Source organism: Halichoerus grypus, chromosome 3 (assembly GCF_964656455.1).
Source record: "Halichoerus grypus chromosome 3, mHalGry1.hap1.1, whole genome shotgun sequence".
Classification (NCBI taxonomy): domain Eukaryota; kingdom Metazoa; phylum Chordata; class Mammalia; order Carnivora; family Phocidae; genus Halichoerus; species Halichoerus grypus.
Genome location: NC_135714.1, coordinates 160594165 through 160604392, shown reverse-complemented (window position 1 = coordinate 160604392; position 10228 = coordinate 160594165). Strand labels below are relative to the sequence as shown.

The 10228-nt window shown below is 58.7% G+C and overlaps 1 protein-coding gene and 1 long non-coding RNA gene across 9 annotated transcripts; one reads left to right on the top strand and one right to left on the bottom strand.

Annotated features, from left to right (window-relative positions):
• The first annotated feature begins 167 nt into the window (after positions 1-167).
• Positions 168-8709, top strand: C3H8orf58 (chromosome 3 C8orf58 homolog). 8 transcript variants are annotated; one of them, XM_078069516.1, is made up of 7 exons: positions 168-1378; positions 6121-6632; positions 7101-7163; positions 7249-7366; positions 7502-7614; positions 7838-7944; positions 8464-8709. In XM_078069516.1, exons 1-7 carry the CDS (start codon positions 1234-1236, stop codon positions 8573-8575), a joined length of 1170 nt encoding a protein of 389 aa, XP_077925642.1. In that variant the 5' UTR covers positions 168-1233; the 3' UTR covers positions 8576-8709. The 8 variants fall into 8 exon arrangements, with proteins under 8 accessions (XP_077925642.1, XP_035931019.1, XP_035931018.1 ...); XM_036075126.2 differs by having other exon boundaries at positions 174-1378; positions 6984-7124; XM_036075125.2 differs by having other exon boundaries at positions 174-1378; positions 6984-7163; positions 7862-7944.
• Positions 1752-4624, bottom strand: LOC144381404 (uncharacterized). Its single transcript, XR_013446602.1, has 3 exons — positions 4486-4624; positions 2154-2209; positions 1752-1980 (listed from the first exon to the last, which is right to left on the bottom strand). It is a non-coding gene; the product is annotated as an uncharacterized LOC144381404 (long non-coding RNA).
• Positions 8710-10228: the final 1519 nt, after the last annotated feature.

Here is a 10228-nt window from a genome sequence, read left to right as displayed (position 1 = left end):
CTCTCTCTCTCTGACAAATAAATAAAATCTTTTTTTTAAAGATTTTATTTATTTATTTGAGAGAGAGAGAGAGAGAGAACACAAACACTCGCCGATGTGGATGAGCACGAGGAGGGGCAGAGGCAGAGAGAGAAGCAGGCTCCCCACTGAGCAGGGAGCCTGATGCGGGACTCTATGCGGAGCTCGATCCCAGGACCCCGAGATCATGACCTGAGCCGAAGGCAAGCACTTAACCAACTGAGCCACACAGGCGCCCCACCTCCTGGACTCTTATAAAGATGCCAGTTTTACTGGGATAACCCTTGGTTCTTTAGAGCACGAGTTTCTCACTGGGAGCAGGGAGAGGCGGAGGGGTGCTGGAGGGTGGGCAGCAGAGAAACAGGAAGCAGGCCCGGATGTCCATCCTGTCCAGGCCCGGCTCAGGGAGACAGACTTGTGCTCCCCTGGCACTGGCTGGGCTGGCACTCTGTGCTCCTTGCTGTACTTGGGGTGATTGCTGCCAGCCCAGCTGACCTACCCAGATGAGCCAGTAGGCAGGAGAGGGGGCAACATCTAGAGTACGTCCTGCACTTGGCCACGGCTGTCTGCACCCATCTGAGAAAGAGAATCACCAGAAAGAACCTTGGACAGGCTGCACGTTAGCCTTGCCTGGGAAGGACATGCCAGGGGAGCCCCCCACCCTGAGGGACCACCACCCACCAAGGGCCTCACCTCCAAGCCAGGGTTTTCTGTGTGCCCCTTCCCTGGGAGACCCTGCTGGTTCACTGCTAGTTGATTTGAAAACCAAAAAGGATGGGTGACCAGTGCTAGGCATGTCTGCCCTCAGGTATGTTGGAGTTGAGGCAGGGGGCAGGTCCCCTACCAGATTTAGGGCTTGATTCACCCACCATCCCCCAGTCCTAATCCCAGAGGACATTTCAGAAAGGGGCATGGGTGCTGCTGGGTGCTCCAGGCCCACGCCGTCCCCCAGCCTGAAGAATGGGCCACAGCCTCAGCTTTATTTTCACAGAAGAGATCAACGCTGGACTTCAGAGACTGTGCTATCTGGCTTTTTGGAAGGAATCTTGGTGGAGACTGTTTGTGTTGGCTCCCCGGGCACCTGCTGATATAATTTACACCCTGACATAATTGTCTCACCTTTTGCCTGGATGGCTGCCTTTATTTTCACAGAGAAGATCAAGGCTTTCGGTGGCTCAGGAGTACTGCAGGCCAGAACACCTGGTCGGCAATGGGATGGCCTCCTTGGCGCCACCTACTGTCAGGTGTAGCCCACGACGGGAGAATGCCTGCAAAAGGGGCAGTCACCCCTCTGTAAATACTGGGTCCTGGCACAGTGAGAACACAGAAGAATGTAGCATTTTTTCATGCTTTCCTGAAGGTAATGGTCAAATGGCAGCAACTGAGCTGGCACGAATGAAATCATAGTACATGGCCACGAGTGCCAAGAGCTAATGTGGGACATACAGGCTTGCCCTGTGAGTACAGAGCAGAGGGCATCTGTGTGTAAGGATGAACAGGACTTGGACAGGTGCAGCAGACAAATGCTGACAGATGGGGGTGAGTGCAGGCGGGATGCTCAGTTTAGGGCAGTGGCTAAAGGATGTACCAAGAGAAGACTGGAAAGGGAGATGGGAGCCTTGAATGCCAGAAGAAATGGTTTGAACTTCACCTTGAGGCTCTGGGAACATTTTGAACATTTTAAGCAGGGAAGTGACAGGTTGGAAAAGGGGGATGGGAATATTAACATGGTCAGATCCTCACCTGTAACAAAGCTTGGTGGGCCAGCAGTGTTCTAAGGAGTAGAGGAGAACAGATGTGGAGTGGAGACCCTTGTGAAAGGGGTATGCTGGAGAGTTGCTGAATGCCTTTCCAAGGCTGGATGGGTACAAGCTGAAATCCACCTGTTTAGTTGTGGCAGGCAGCTCTCCTTCCGCGGCCGGAGGGTTTCAGAGCGCTGTGCGGCTACACAGCCAGCCCCAGCTTGGGAGCAAACCGGGGAAGATGGACTTACTAGCCAAACCCACTGGTCAGAGGAGAAGGCTGGGGGCAGTCTTTGATCTTTTACCCCCGGCCTCAACCCCACCCCAAGCCAGCTGTGAGCGCCCACCCCCCATGACCCAGACATAGTACAGTGGCGGGGGGGGGGGACCCACCTAATTTTAAGACAGCAATTTGTCCAGTGCTGTGCCCTCTTCACTTTTTTCTGCATCTGGGGGAAAAACTTCAGAAATGAGGACAGTTTCAAGTTGGAAGTTCCCTGAGAGAGCATCTAATATAGCCCCCTTCAGTTAGAGATGGGAAGGTGACATTCCCAAAGTTACATGGCTAGATAATTCTAACATACAGATGTGTTAAGTGCTTTAATCCTCACAATTCTGAGGTAGGTATTGTTATCCTCCTTGTTCTATAAATGAAGAACCCGTGGACAGGGAGTATGAGTAGCCAAGGACTCTGAGCTGGTAAGGGGAGGGGCTGGCAGTGGAACCTGGAGTCTGAATCCCGCATTTCTGGTTTGGGGTGGGGGGCTTTTGCCCCTCCATCACGAGAGGCTGCCTTCCCGGCCACAAGGTAGGTCACCGTGGCTCCCAGCCATCTCTATTCTGGCAGGAGCTGCCCCCAGCCTCCTGGCTTTGCCCTTCCTCCCACAGGGCCTAGCTCAGTGCTGAGCTTGCAGGAAATGTGCTTCCTGAAGCTGGGACTTCCCCACGGAGATTGAGGGGCAGCTGGGCATCCCTGCCTCAGCTGAGGGATGACTCTGCTCAGCCACTGTGTGTCTCAGGAACTCAGGGCAGCCGCTCACCTGTCAGGTGGGCATCGAGGGGGTGGCTGAGCGGCCCCTGCCACTCCTTCACGCACCGCTCGAAGGGAATGGATTCTCCTCTGGTAGGAGGCAGGGTGGGAGGTGGTCATGCAGGGGTACAGAGCCCGCTGGGTGGTCACAGAGCTGCTCCAGTCAGGGCTTCAGAAGGCAGACAGGAGGGAAGTGTGTGGCCCCCCTGAGGGATCCCCATCACCATGAGGGCTCAGGCACATCTGCATGGCGGGGAGGCCCAGGCACGTGGCCTGGAAGGGAGTGTGCTTGGGCGTGTGTTGGGGGGGGGTGTGGGTTCTTTTGAGCCCACACAAAGCCTTGTGCTGAGACACTGCATTCCTGCTGGCTGGGCTTCCTGTTCCAGATGCATTCCTGCCCCAGAGTCACCAGGGAGACTGCTTGGAATCTGGCCCCACATTCTCCAAATTCAGGGCGAGATCTGGCAGAGGTTCCCTCCCTTTACCTCCCCACCCTCTCACTTTGGAGGAAGGAAGCCACCTGATAGGCCAGCCCTCCAACCCTCCTACCTAGGGAGGGCTGGGTGGGGTCTGACACTGCCTGTGGGGTTTGGTGCCACACATCCTGTTGGACAAGCATAAAGCAGTTCCTGCCAGGCCCTGCCTTCTGTTTCCCTGTCTATATCTGGGAAAGAGGAATGGAGTGGGGTTGCTGTCTAGGAGGACAGGGTTAAGAGGGCGCAGCCCAGGGGACCTATGCCTGGCAGGGAAGGGCTTAGCCTGAAAATCAAGGTGTTAAGAGATGGCAGGTAATTCAGACACTAGGCTCTCATTCTTTCTCCAGCCTTGGCTACAGGCCTCAGTTTCCCCATATTATACAGTTAGAATCTTATAGTTTGTGGCTCTCTGATAAGGCTCTTGTGTAAGGAAGGCGTTTGCGGAAGGGTCTGAAGGAGCAAGGAGCAGAAGAGGGTGGGCAGACTGTTTTCTCCCCTCCCAGTTAACGGCCACTTCCTTCCAAGGGCTCCAGCTCCAGCCCCTCCCCCAGAGGCTCAGGTGCAAGTTTGCACGTCCACCAGCTCCCTTATCTGCCTCCAAGGGATTTGGGTCCTGCTGGGATTTTTCCAGCCCTGTCACCTTCCTCAGGAGGATGAGGTTTCCTTAGAGGCCGGCAGCCCCCCTGGTCACCAGGCTGTGTTCCCTTCAGCAGCTGCCTGGGCTCCTAGCCTCCTTTCAGGCTGGGAGCCTTTGAGGGTGAGGGATGGTGGAATCCCAGGACCAAAAGACGGTTGGGGTGGGGACAGGGAAGTATTTACGCTTCCGCCGCCTCCAGGCTGCTTCCCTGTCCCCCTGGTTCACTTCCCCAGATCCTGAAACCCCCCACCCCCAAGCCCCAGATTTAGGGTCCTCGGGTGAGGGAGACATATGGGACGAGGAGGGGATTCAGATCTAGCCCAGGACTCAAGGCGCTCTACAGTTGTTGGAAAGGATTTCCATGCGGACAGGGATCACTACCCCCTTCCATCGCGTCAGCTTTCTGAGCGGCTGAGTGACTTGCCCCAGGCACACAGCTGGGAGCGCAGGGACAACCCTGTCCCGGTCAGCGCTCTTCCCGCAGCCAGCACGTGGGGCTCCATTTCCTTCCGCGCTCCCGTCCAGTCCCCGCCGACCCTCCACCCCCATCCCCTGCTGCATTTCGGCGGCAGGAAGACAGACCAGCATGTGAACCGGGAGGGGGGGGTGCCGGGTAACCCCGCACCTCGAGCCTGACAGCGTCCGTAGGCGGGGGTCTCCGCTCCTCGGCCGGCGGCGGGAGCGCGGGGCTGCCCGGAGCCCGAAGGACGGCGGATCGAGGCCTTTTCCCGGCTCCCCGGCGCGCCCCGCGCGTCCCGGCTCCCAGGCCCCGCCCCCGCCCCCCGCGGCCGCTCCCGGTGCGCCCCCGCCCCCTGCTGCCCGCACACCTGCGCGCCCCTCCCCCCCTTCCCCTTGCACCCCGCCGGGAGGGTCCGCGGGCCGCGCCCAGCCGGGGCCGGACGCGCGTGCGAAGCCGCCCGCCAGACAGCGGCGGGGGGACGCTGGCCCGGGATCGCGGGCCGGCTGCTGAGGCCGCGGCCGGGGCGCCGCGTCGGGGCCGGGAGCGGGGCCATGCTGGGCCGGCGGCGCGTCTTCGCCGTGGAGCCGCTCGGCGGCCGGGGTGAGTCGCCCACCCCCCAGGTCGGCCGGGGCCTGCCGCTCTGGAGCCGACTCCCGCGCCGAGCCCCGGTCTGCGCTCCCCGTCCCAGCCCGTACACCCCGCCCGGGGCGCCCGAACCTCGCCGCCTCCCTTCCGACGGGCTGAGTGATGGCGCCGTGCGCTTTGGAGACCCTCTGGGTTTGGGCGTTAAACCAGCCACCACCTTCCATCCCACTTCCCCCCGGCTCCACTTCCCTCTTAATTCCCGGTGTGGACCCTTCGCCCAGCCCTTGCCCCCGCCGGCAGGTCCAAAAGCCCCCTCCGCGGCGGCGAATCCCTTCCCGAAGGAGACTTCCTGGCTGGCTTCTTTGGCCAGAGGGGGCCTGGCCTGGCCTCCAGCTCCCCGGCGTGGCCGGCGGTGAGACGGAGGCGGCCCTCCATCATCTCCCGCACTAGTTTGTGCATCAGTTTTACAGCTGGGGACCCAGCGCGTGGGTAGGGCCTGGCGCAGAGGGGACAGTCTTCGGGAGCTAGCGCTGCTTCTCCTCCTACACTCCCCCCCCGCCCCGTCCCCAACTGTCCACCAAATCTTCACTATTTCTCATTTAAAAGAACAGAAGCCCGCAGCGCTTATAGCTATTCTTATTTCTATTACCCTCCCCCAGCAGCTCCCGGAGAGACTTCATCCTGCATCCTGATGCTAGTTTGGACCCCAAGCTTCCTCCTTTGTGCCCCTCCCCATTTCCCCGAGGCCAGAGGGTCACAGTCCTACTGCCCCGTGGGGAGTAGTTGGAGAGACTGAGGCTCCCCATTCAGGACTTGGAGGTCTTAGGCTGACCCTAGGCTCCTTAGCACAAGAAGAGAGCAGCAACCCCCTCAAAGGAGGCTAGGCCATCCAAGGAGCTGGTTGGTGAATATGCCCTACACGGCTTTGCCTACCACACAGCCCAAATCCGGGGGGTCTGTGATCAGCAACAAAGACCGCTTGTGAAGGGAACCCGTGCTAGCTTCTCCCAGCCAGGGATGGGGAGAGATCTGGGCGGGGCTGTGGCTGTCCACCCTGTCTCCTCCCTTCACCTCGGCCCAGGACACTCCTCCCTGGGGAATGCTGCTAGTTGCCAGGATCGCTGGGGGCGTTAGGGGCAGCCTGCCCAGCCTGATGCTGACTCTCCTCGCAGATGGGGTTGGTGAGGACTTGGCACATGGTTGTGTAGTACCTGGAGTCAGCAGCACCTACCGACGGATCCCGGACGCTGCTCAAGGTGGCTCGCTGGACTCCTGGAAGGGAGATGGCCAGCTGAGAGGTCTCAGGAGGCAGGAGCCACTTCTCAAACTGGCCTCCCGGGACTCAGGAGTGGAGATGGTGGTTGGGGACAGCCTCCTGGCCACCTCACCGGGCGTTTCTCAGGACTCTCTGGACTTTGAGCCCACAGGGAGCCCTGAGCCCCTGGCCCTTGCTTCCACGGAGCCTCCTGCCCACCTAGGCCGGCTTCTGGCCAACCGTAAGCTGGAGCAGGTGCTGGAGCGGTCCCGCCAGCTCCCGACTTCCCCTGCCAGTATGTCACATCGCCCCCGCTCCCTGAAGCCCCCCAGCGAGCCTGAATGTGAAATGCCCCTTTTTGGAGCCGGGGAACAGGAGGCCACTGAGGCAGAAACTGACCTGGAGGCAGGCCTGGAAGAAGCAGAGGTGGTGAGTGTCAGCTCTCAAGCTGGGTCAAGAGTGGGATGGAAATGGCCTTTTTACACGGAGGGATGGGTTGCTGGCTGGTGGGGCCTCACTGACTTGTTCTCCTTGGAGCTCTCTTGGGGTGGGGCGTTCCTTGCCGCTAATTGACGGGTTGTTCTCGCCTCAGCCCACTCCCAGCTGTGTGGAGGTGGGCAGGATGGGGGCCGGCCTGACAGCATGCCCGGCTGGGTACTGGGAGGCCAGCCGGGGGTGTGTGCCTCCTCTCCCTGGCCCCTCTGCTCCCATCGGCTGGCTGCCTGGGATGGGAGCCTGCTTGAGTTCCGAAGGGCCCCCCTACCTCACTCTGTCCCACAGGCGGGGGGCCTGGGGCCTGAAGCCCGGGCCTGTCTCCCAGGGCAGGGTCTCCGCTACCTGGAACACCTGTGCCTGGTGCTGGAGCACATGGCAAGGCTACAGCAGCTCTACTTGCAGCTGCAGACCCAGAGGCCCCCCCGGGTGAGTGAGCCGCAGGACCGGCAGGCCAGCGGGGGCCAGGTGAGTGGGGGCGGCAGAGGAGGGCTGGGACCCCTGGAACCAGCCCTCGAGTCAGGTCTTGAGTGCCCGTCTGTCCTGTGCACAGGATCCTGAAGCAGAGGAAGAGGAGGAGGTGGGGAAGCCCACCCTGGCCCCCTCACCGCCACCTTCTCGTGCCCCAGGCCGTGAGGTGCACGGACGGCCCAGCCAGACGCAGGAGACAGGTGAGGGGCAGTCGTGTTTCCTCTGTGTCTTACCTGCCCAGGGCTGCCCTCCTCCCCCGGCAGACCCAGTGAGCCCTGGGCTTGATGGGTGGCTTCCTGCTTCTGGCCCTGGGTAATCTGATTCTCTTTCTGAAGGGGCAAAATCAGCTGCGCCCCTAAAGGTAGGGCTGCCGGGTGTCAACCCTCCCGTGCTGTTAGAGGCTGCCGCAGAGCCCGCTCACATCTTTCCATCCTCCCAGGGACACAAGGTAGGTGCTGGGTATGTGTGGAGGCAGGGGACAGGATGGAGTGGGGCTGTGGGGTGGTTGGGATGTGTACACAACGTGAAGGCCAGGAACGCTGGGAAAGTGACAGAATCCCTGATTGGAGCAGGTGACTTGTCCCGGCTGTGCTGCCCGCTGGCTCTGGCAGCTTGGTCAGGGGCATGTTGTGGGGAGGAGCTCTGTGGTGATCCCCTCACCCTCTGCTCAGCGGGATCTCTCCCACTGGAACAAGGTCAAGGTCCTGCTCAACCGGATCCGTTGGAGGAGCCCGAAACACCCTGAGTCCCCTGCCCCTCCTGATGGCCCTGCCCCTAGGTGAGTCCTGGAGCCCAGCCCAGGTGAGGGCAGAGGAGGAGCCTGATGAACCAGAATGCTGAGATTGTAGGGCCAGTTGCGTTTTTTTGGTCCCTTGGAAATCTGAGAGACGTAGATAGTCTTGGAGAGGGTGCAGGAAGAAACAGAAGGTAAAGCATCCTGTTTACAGGGGAGGAGGCTGGGGATTAGACTGGGGAAGGAAGTTGCTTTCCTGAGGCTACCTGCGTGGTGAGTCCGTGGCAGAGCCAGGACCAGAGCATGGGAAACCCCCTCATGCCCGTCCAGCAAGCCCTCACCCCTCACAGCTGAACCTTAGGCCACCTCCCAGATTTGCTGGGAGAGCAAGGTTGGGACACAAAGGATTCCACAGTAGGTGATGGGGGGTAATATGGGGATAGGAAGCACTATGTCGATGTCCCCAGGCTCCCCACGGCAGATACACAGTGTTCCATCAACTCTGGGGCCATTGCTGCCTTCGTTTCCTCCTCCTAGCCTAAAGCTACCTTTTCTTTTCCACAGGATTGAGTCAAGGGGCGTCCCTGAACGACCTCCATGCCAGCCCCTCCGGAAGACCTTTATGCCATCATTTGTGGTTAAGAAGCAACGAGCAAAAAACCTTTCTGTATGCTGAGACCTCCTGGTGCAGGGACGTGACCCTGCGTGGGGGTGTGTGCAGTGAAGTCTTCTTCCTCGCCCTTTGCCCTGTTGCTGCTTCTGGGCACTGCCAGGAAAAGCTGCTGATGCTCACCCTTCTCTCTGAGGAGAGGGCTGGATCTTTCACCTCTGGGCAGCCTGGAAGAGGAGTCCTGGTTCCCTGAGAGGCCCCAAAGTGCGGCAGCCCCCGGGCTCCTTGCTGGTTGCCAGAAATCCCTGGGCCTAGTCAATGTGAACTAACTTATTTATCAGGAGTCCATGGAACATGTTTGGCATGGTGATCTCCTGGGGCCTAGCGTGTCACAGATGTGTATTTGTGCAAAATGATACGTGTATCTCTGTGAGTCTGTCACTGTTGTGAACTGGCTGGATACAACCGTTTCTTCTGAATCACTCACTCAAAGGGTTGGTCTTCTGGGTGAGGTAACTGCGAAAGGATGGAACTGAACTTCATTCCTCAGTGGGCAGTTACTGATTTGGAGTCCTGCTTTCCTTCTCATACCTTCATGGGTAGCCCCAGGACGGGCGGGGCGGGGCTCCTATCTTGGGTGCCTCTGCATGGAGTCTTGCCTGTGAAACAGAGCCCCTGAAGACCAAACCTGGAATGGAAGGGTCAGGGACAACATGGAGAAAAGCAGAGTAAGCTTCAAGGTCTGTCTTCAGCTGCTTTGGTCCCTAATAACCTTTACATATCAGAGCAGAAACCAGAGACATACTAGCTTTTAGACCTTGACAAAAATCCCTTAACTTTTCTGAGCCATAGCTTCCTACTTAATCTCCCAAATGGTTTAATGATACCTGCCCTACCTACCTCACAGTCTTATTATGAAGATAAAATGAGATTAAACTGTCTTGAAGTGCATTGTGAATGTTACATGAATAGGAAGGGGGAGGGCATGGGGTTGGAAGGAGGCCAAACTGGAGGGATGATGGGAAGGCCAGAGGATAAAGGAGGCCTGGAGTGGTTAATGCAGACAAAGGGCCAGTGATTAGTGGCAAGACTTGAAGCATGTCATTTCACTCAACTCTTAGGTTTCATATCTGAGAATTAGGGCACTAGTGCCTGACCTTATTTTCCAGGGTTGTGAGGACTAAAGAAAATGTTTCTGAGAACATTGTAGATGTCTACCAAAATATTGTGGTTTATTTATTACAGCATGTAGTGTTCCTAGCTCTTTGCTAATTGAGAAAGGGGAAAAGCTTAGTCTCCTGCAGATATCCAGAGGATGGGAGGGGACGGGTGTGTGTGTGGGGGTGGGGTGGGGTGGGGTGTCAATGGAAGGGCCGGGCTAGGGATGAAGTCATTGGCTTGAGTCAGACAGGAATGTCTCCTAGAAATGGCCACTGATCAGGCACTCTCCTCCTTCAGTCAGGAGGGGCTGCTTCTCTTGGGGCTGCAGCCCTGGGTCTGCCAGAATGAGGCCAGGTGTCGGGTGGTAGGTGCCCTCTTCTATTTAGGGGTCCAGCTCCTGCTGTCTTTGTACCAGGAACCAATGCTCTAAAGCCTACTTTTCTAATGGGACAGTTAAGCGGGGACACCACCGAGGCCCTGCTTCCTAACGCGCATCCGATCGGGGAAGGCGCACTTCCGTTCCACAGTTGGAGGGGGATGGCAGGCCGGCGTGGGGGA

Excerpts from the sequence above, each read along its gene's own strand:
- C3H8orf58 (XM_036075122.2), top strand. The coding sequence starts at position 1,234 with ATGGCCTCCTTGGCGCCACCTACTGTCAGGTGTAGCCCACGACGGGAG. Across the intron at positions 6,633-6,983 it reads GCCTGGAAGAAGCAGAGGTG|GCGGGGGGCCTGGGGCCTGA; the intron begins GTGAGTGTCAGC and ends TCTGTCCCACAG. Across the intron at positions 7,615-7,837 it reads CATCCTCCCAGGGACACAAG|CGGGATCTCTCCCACTGGAA; the intron begins GTAGGTGCTGGG and ends CCCTCTGCTCAG.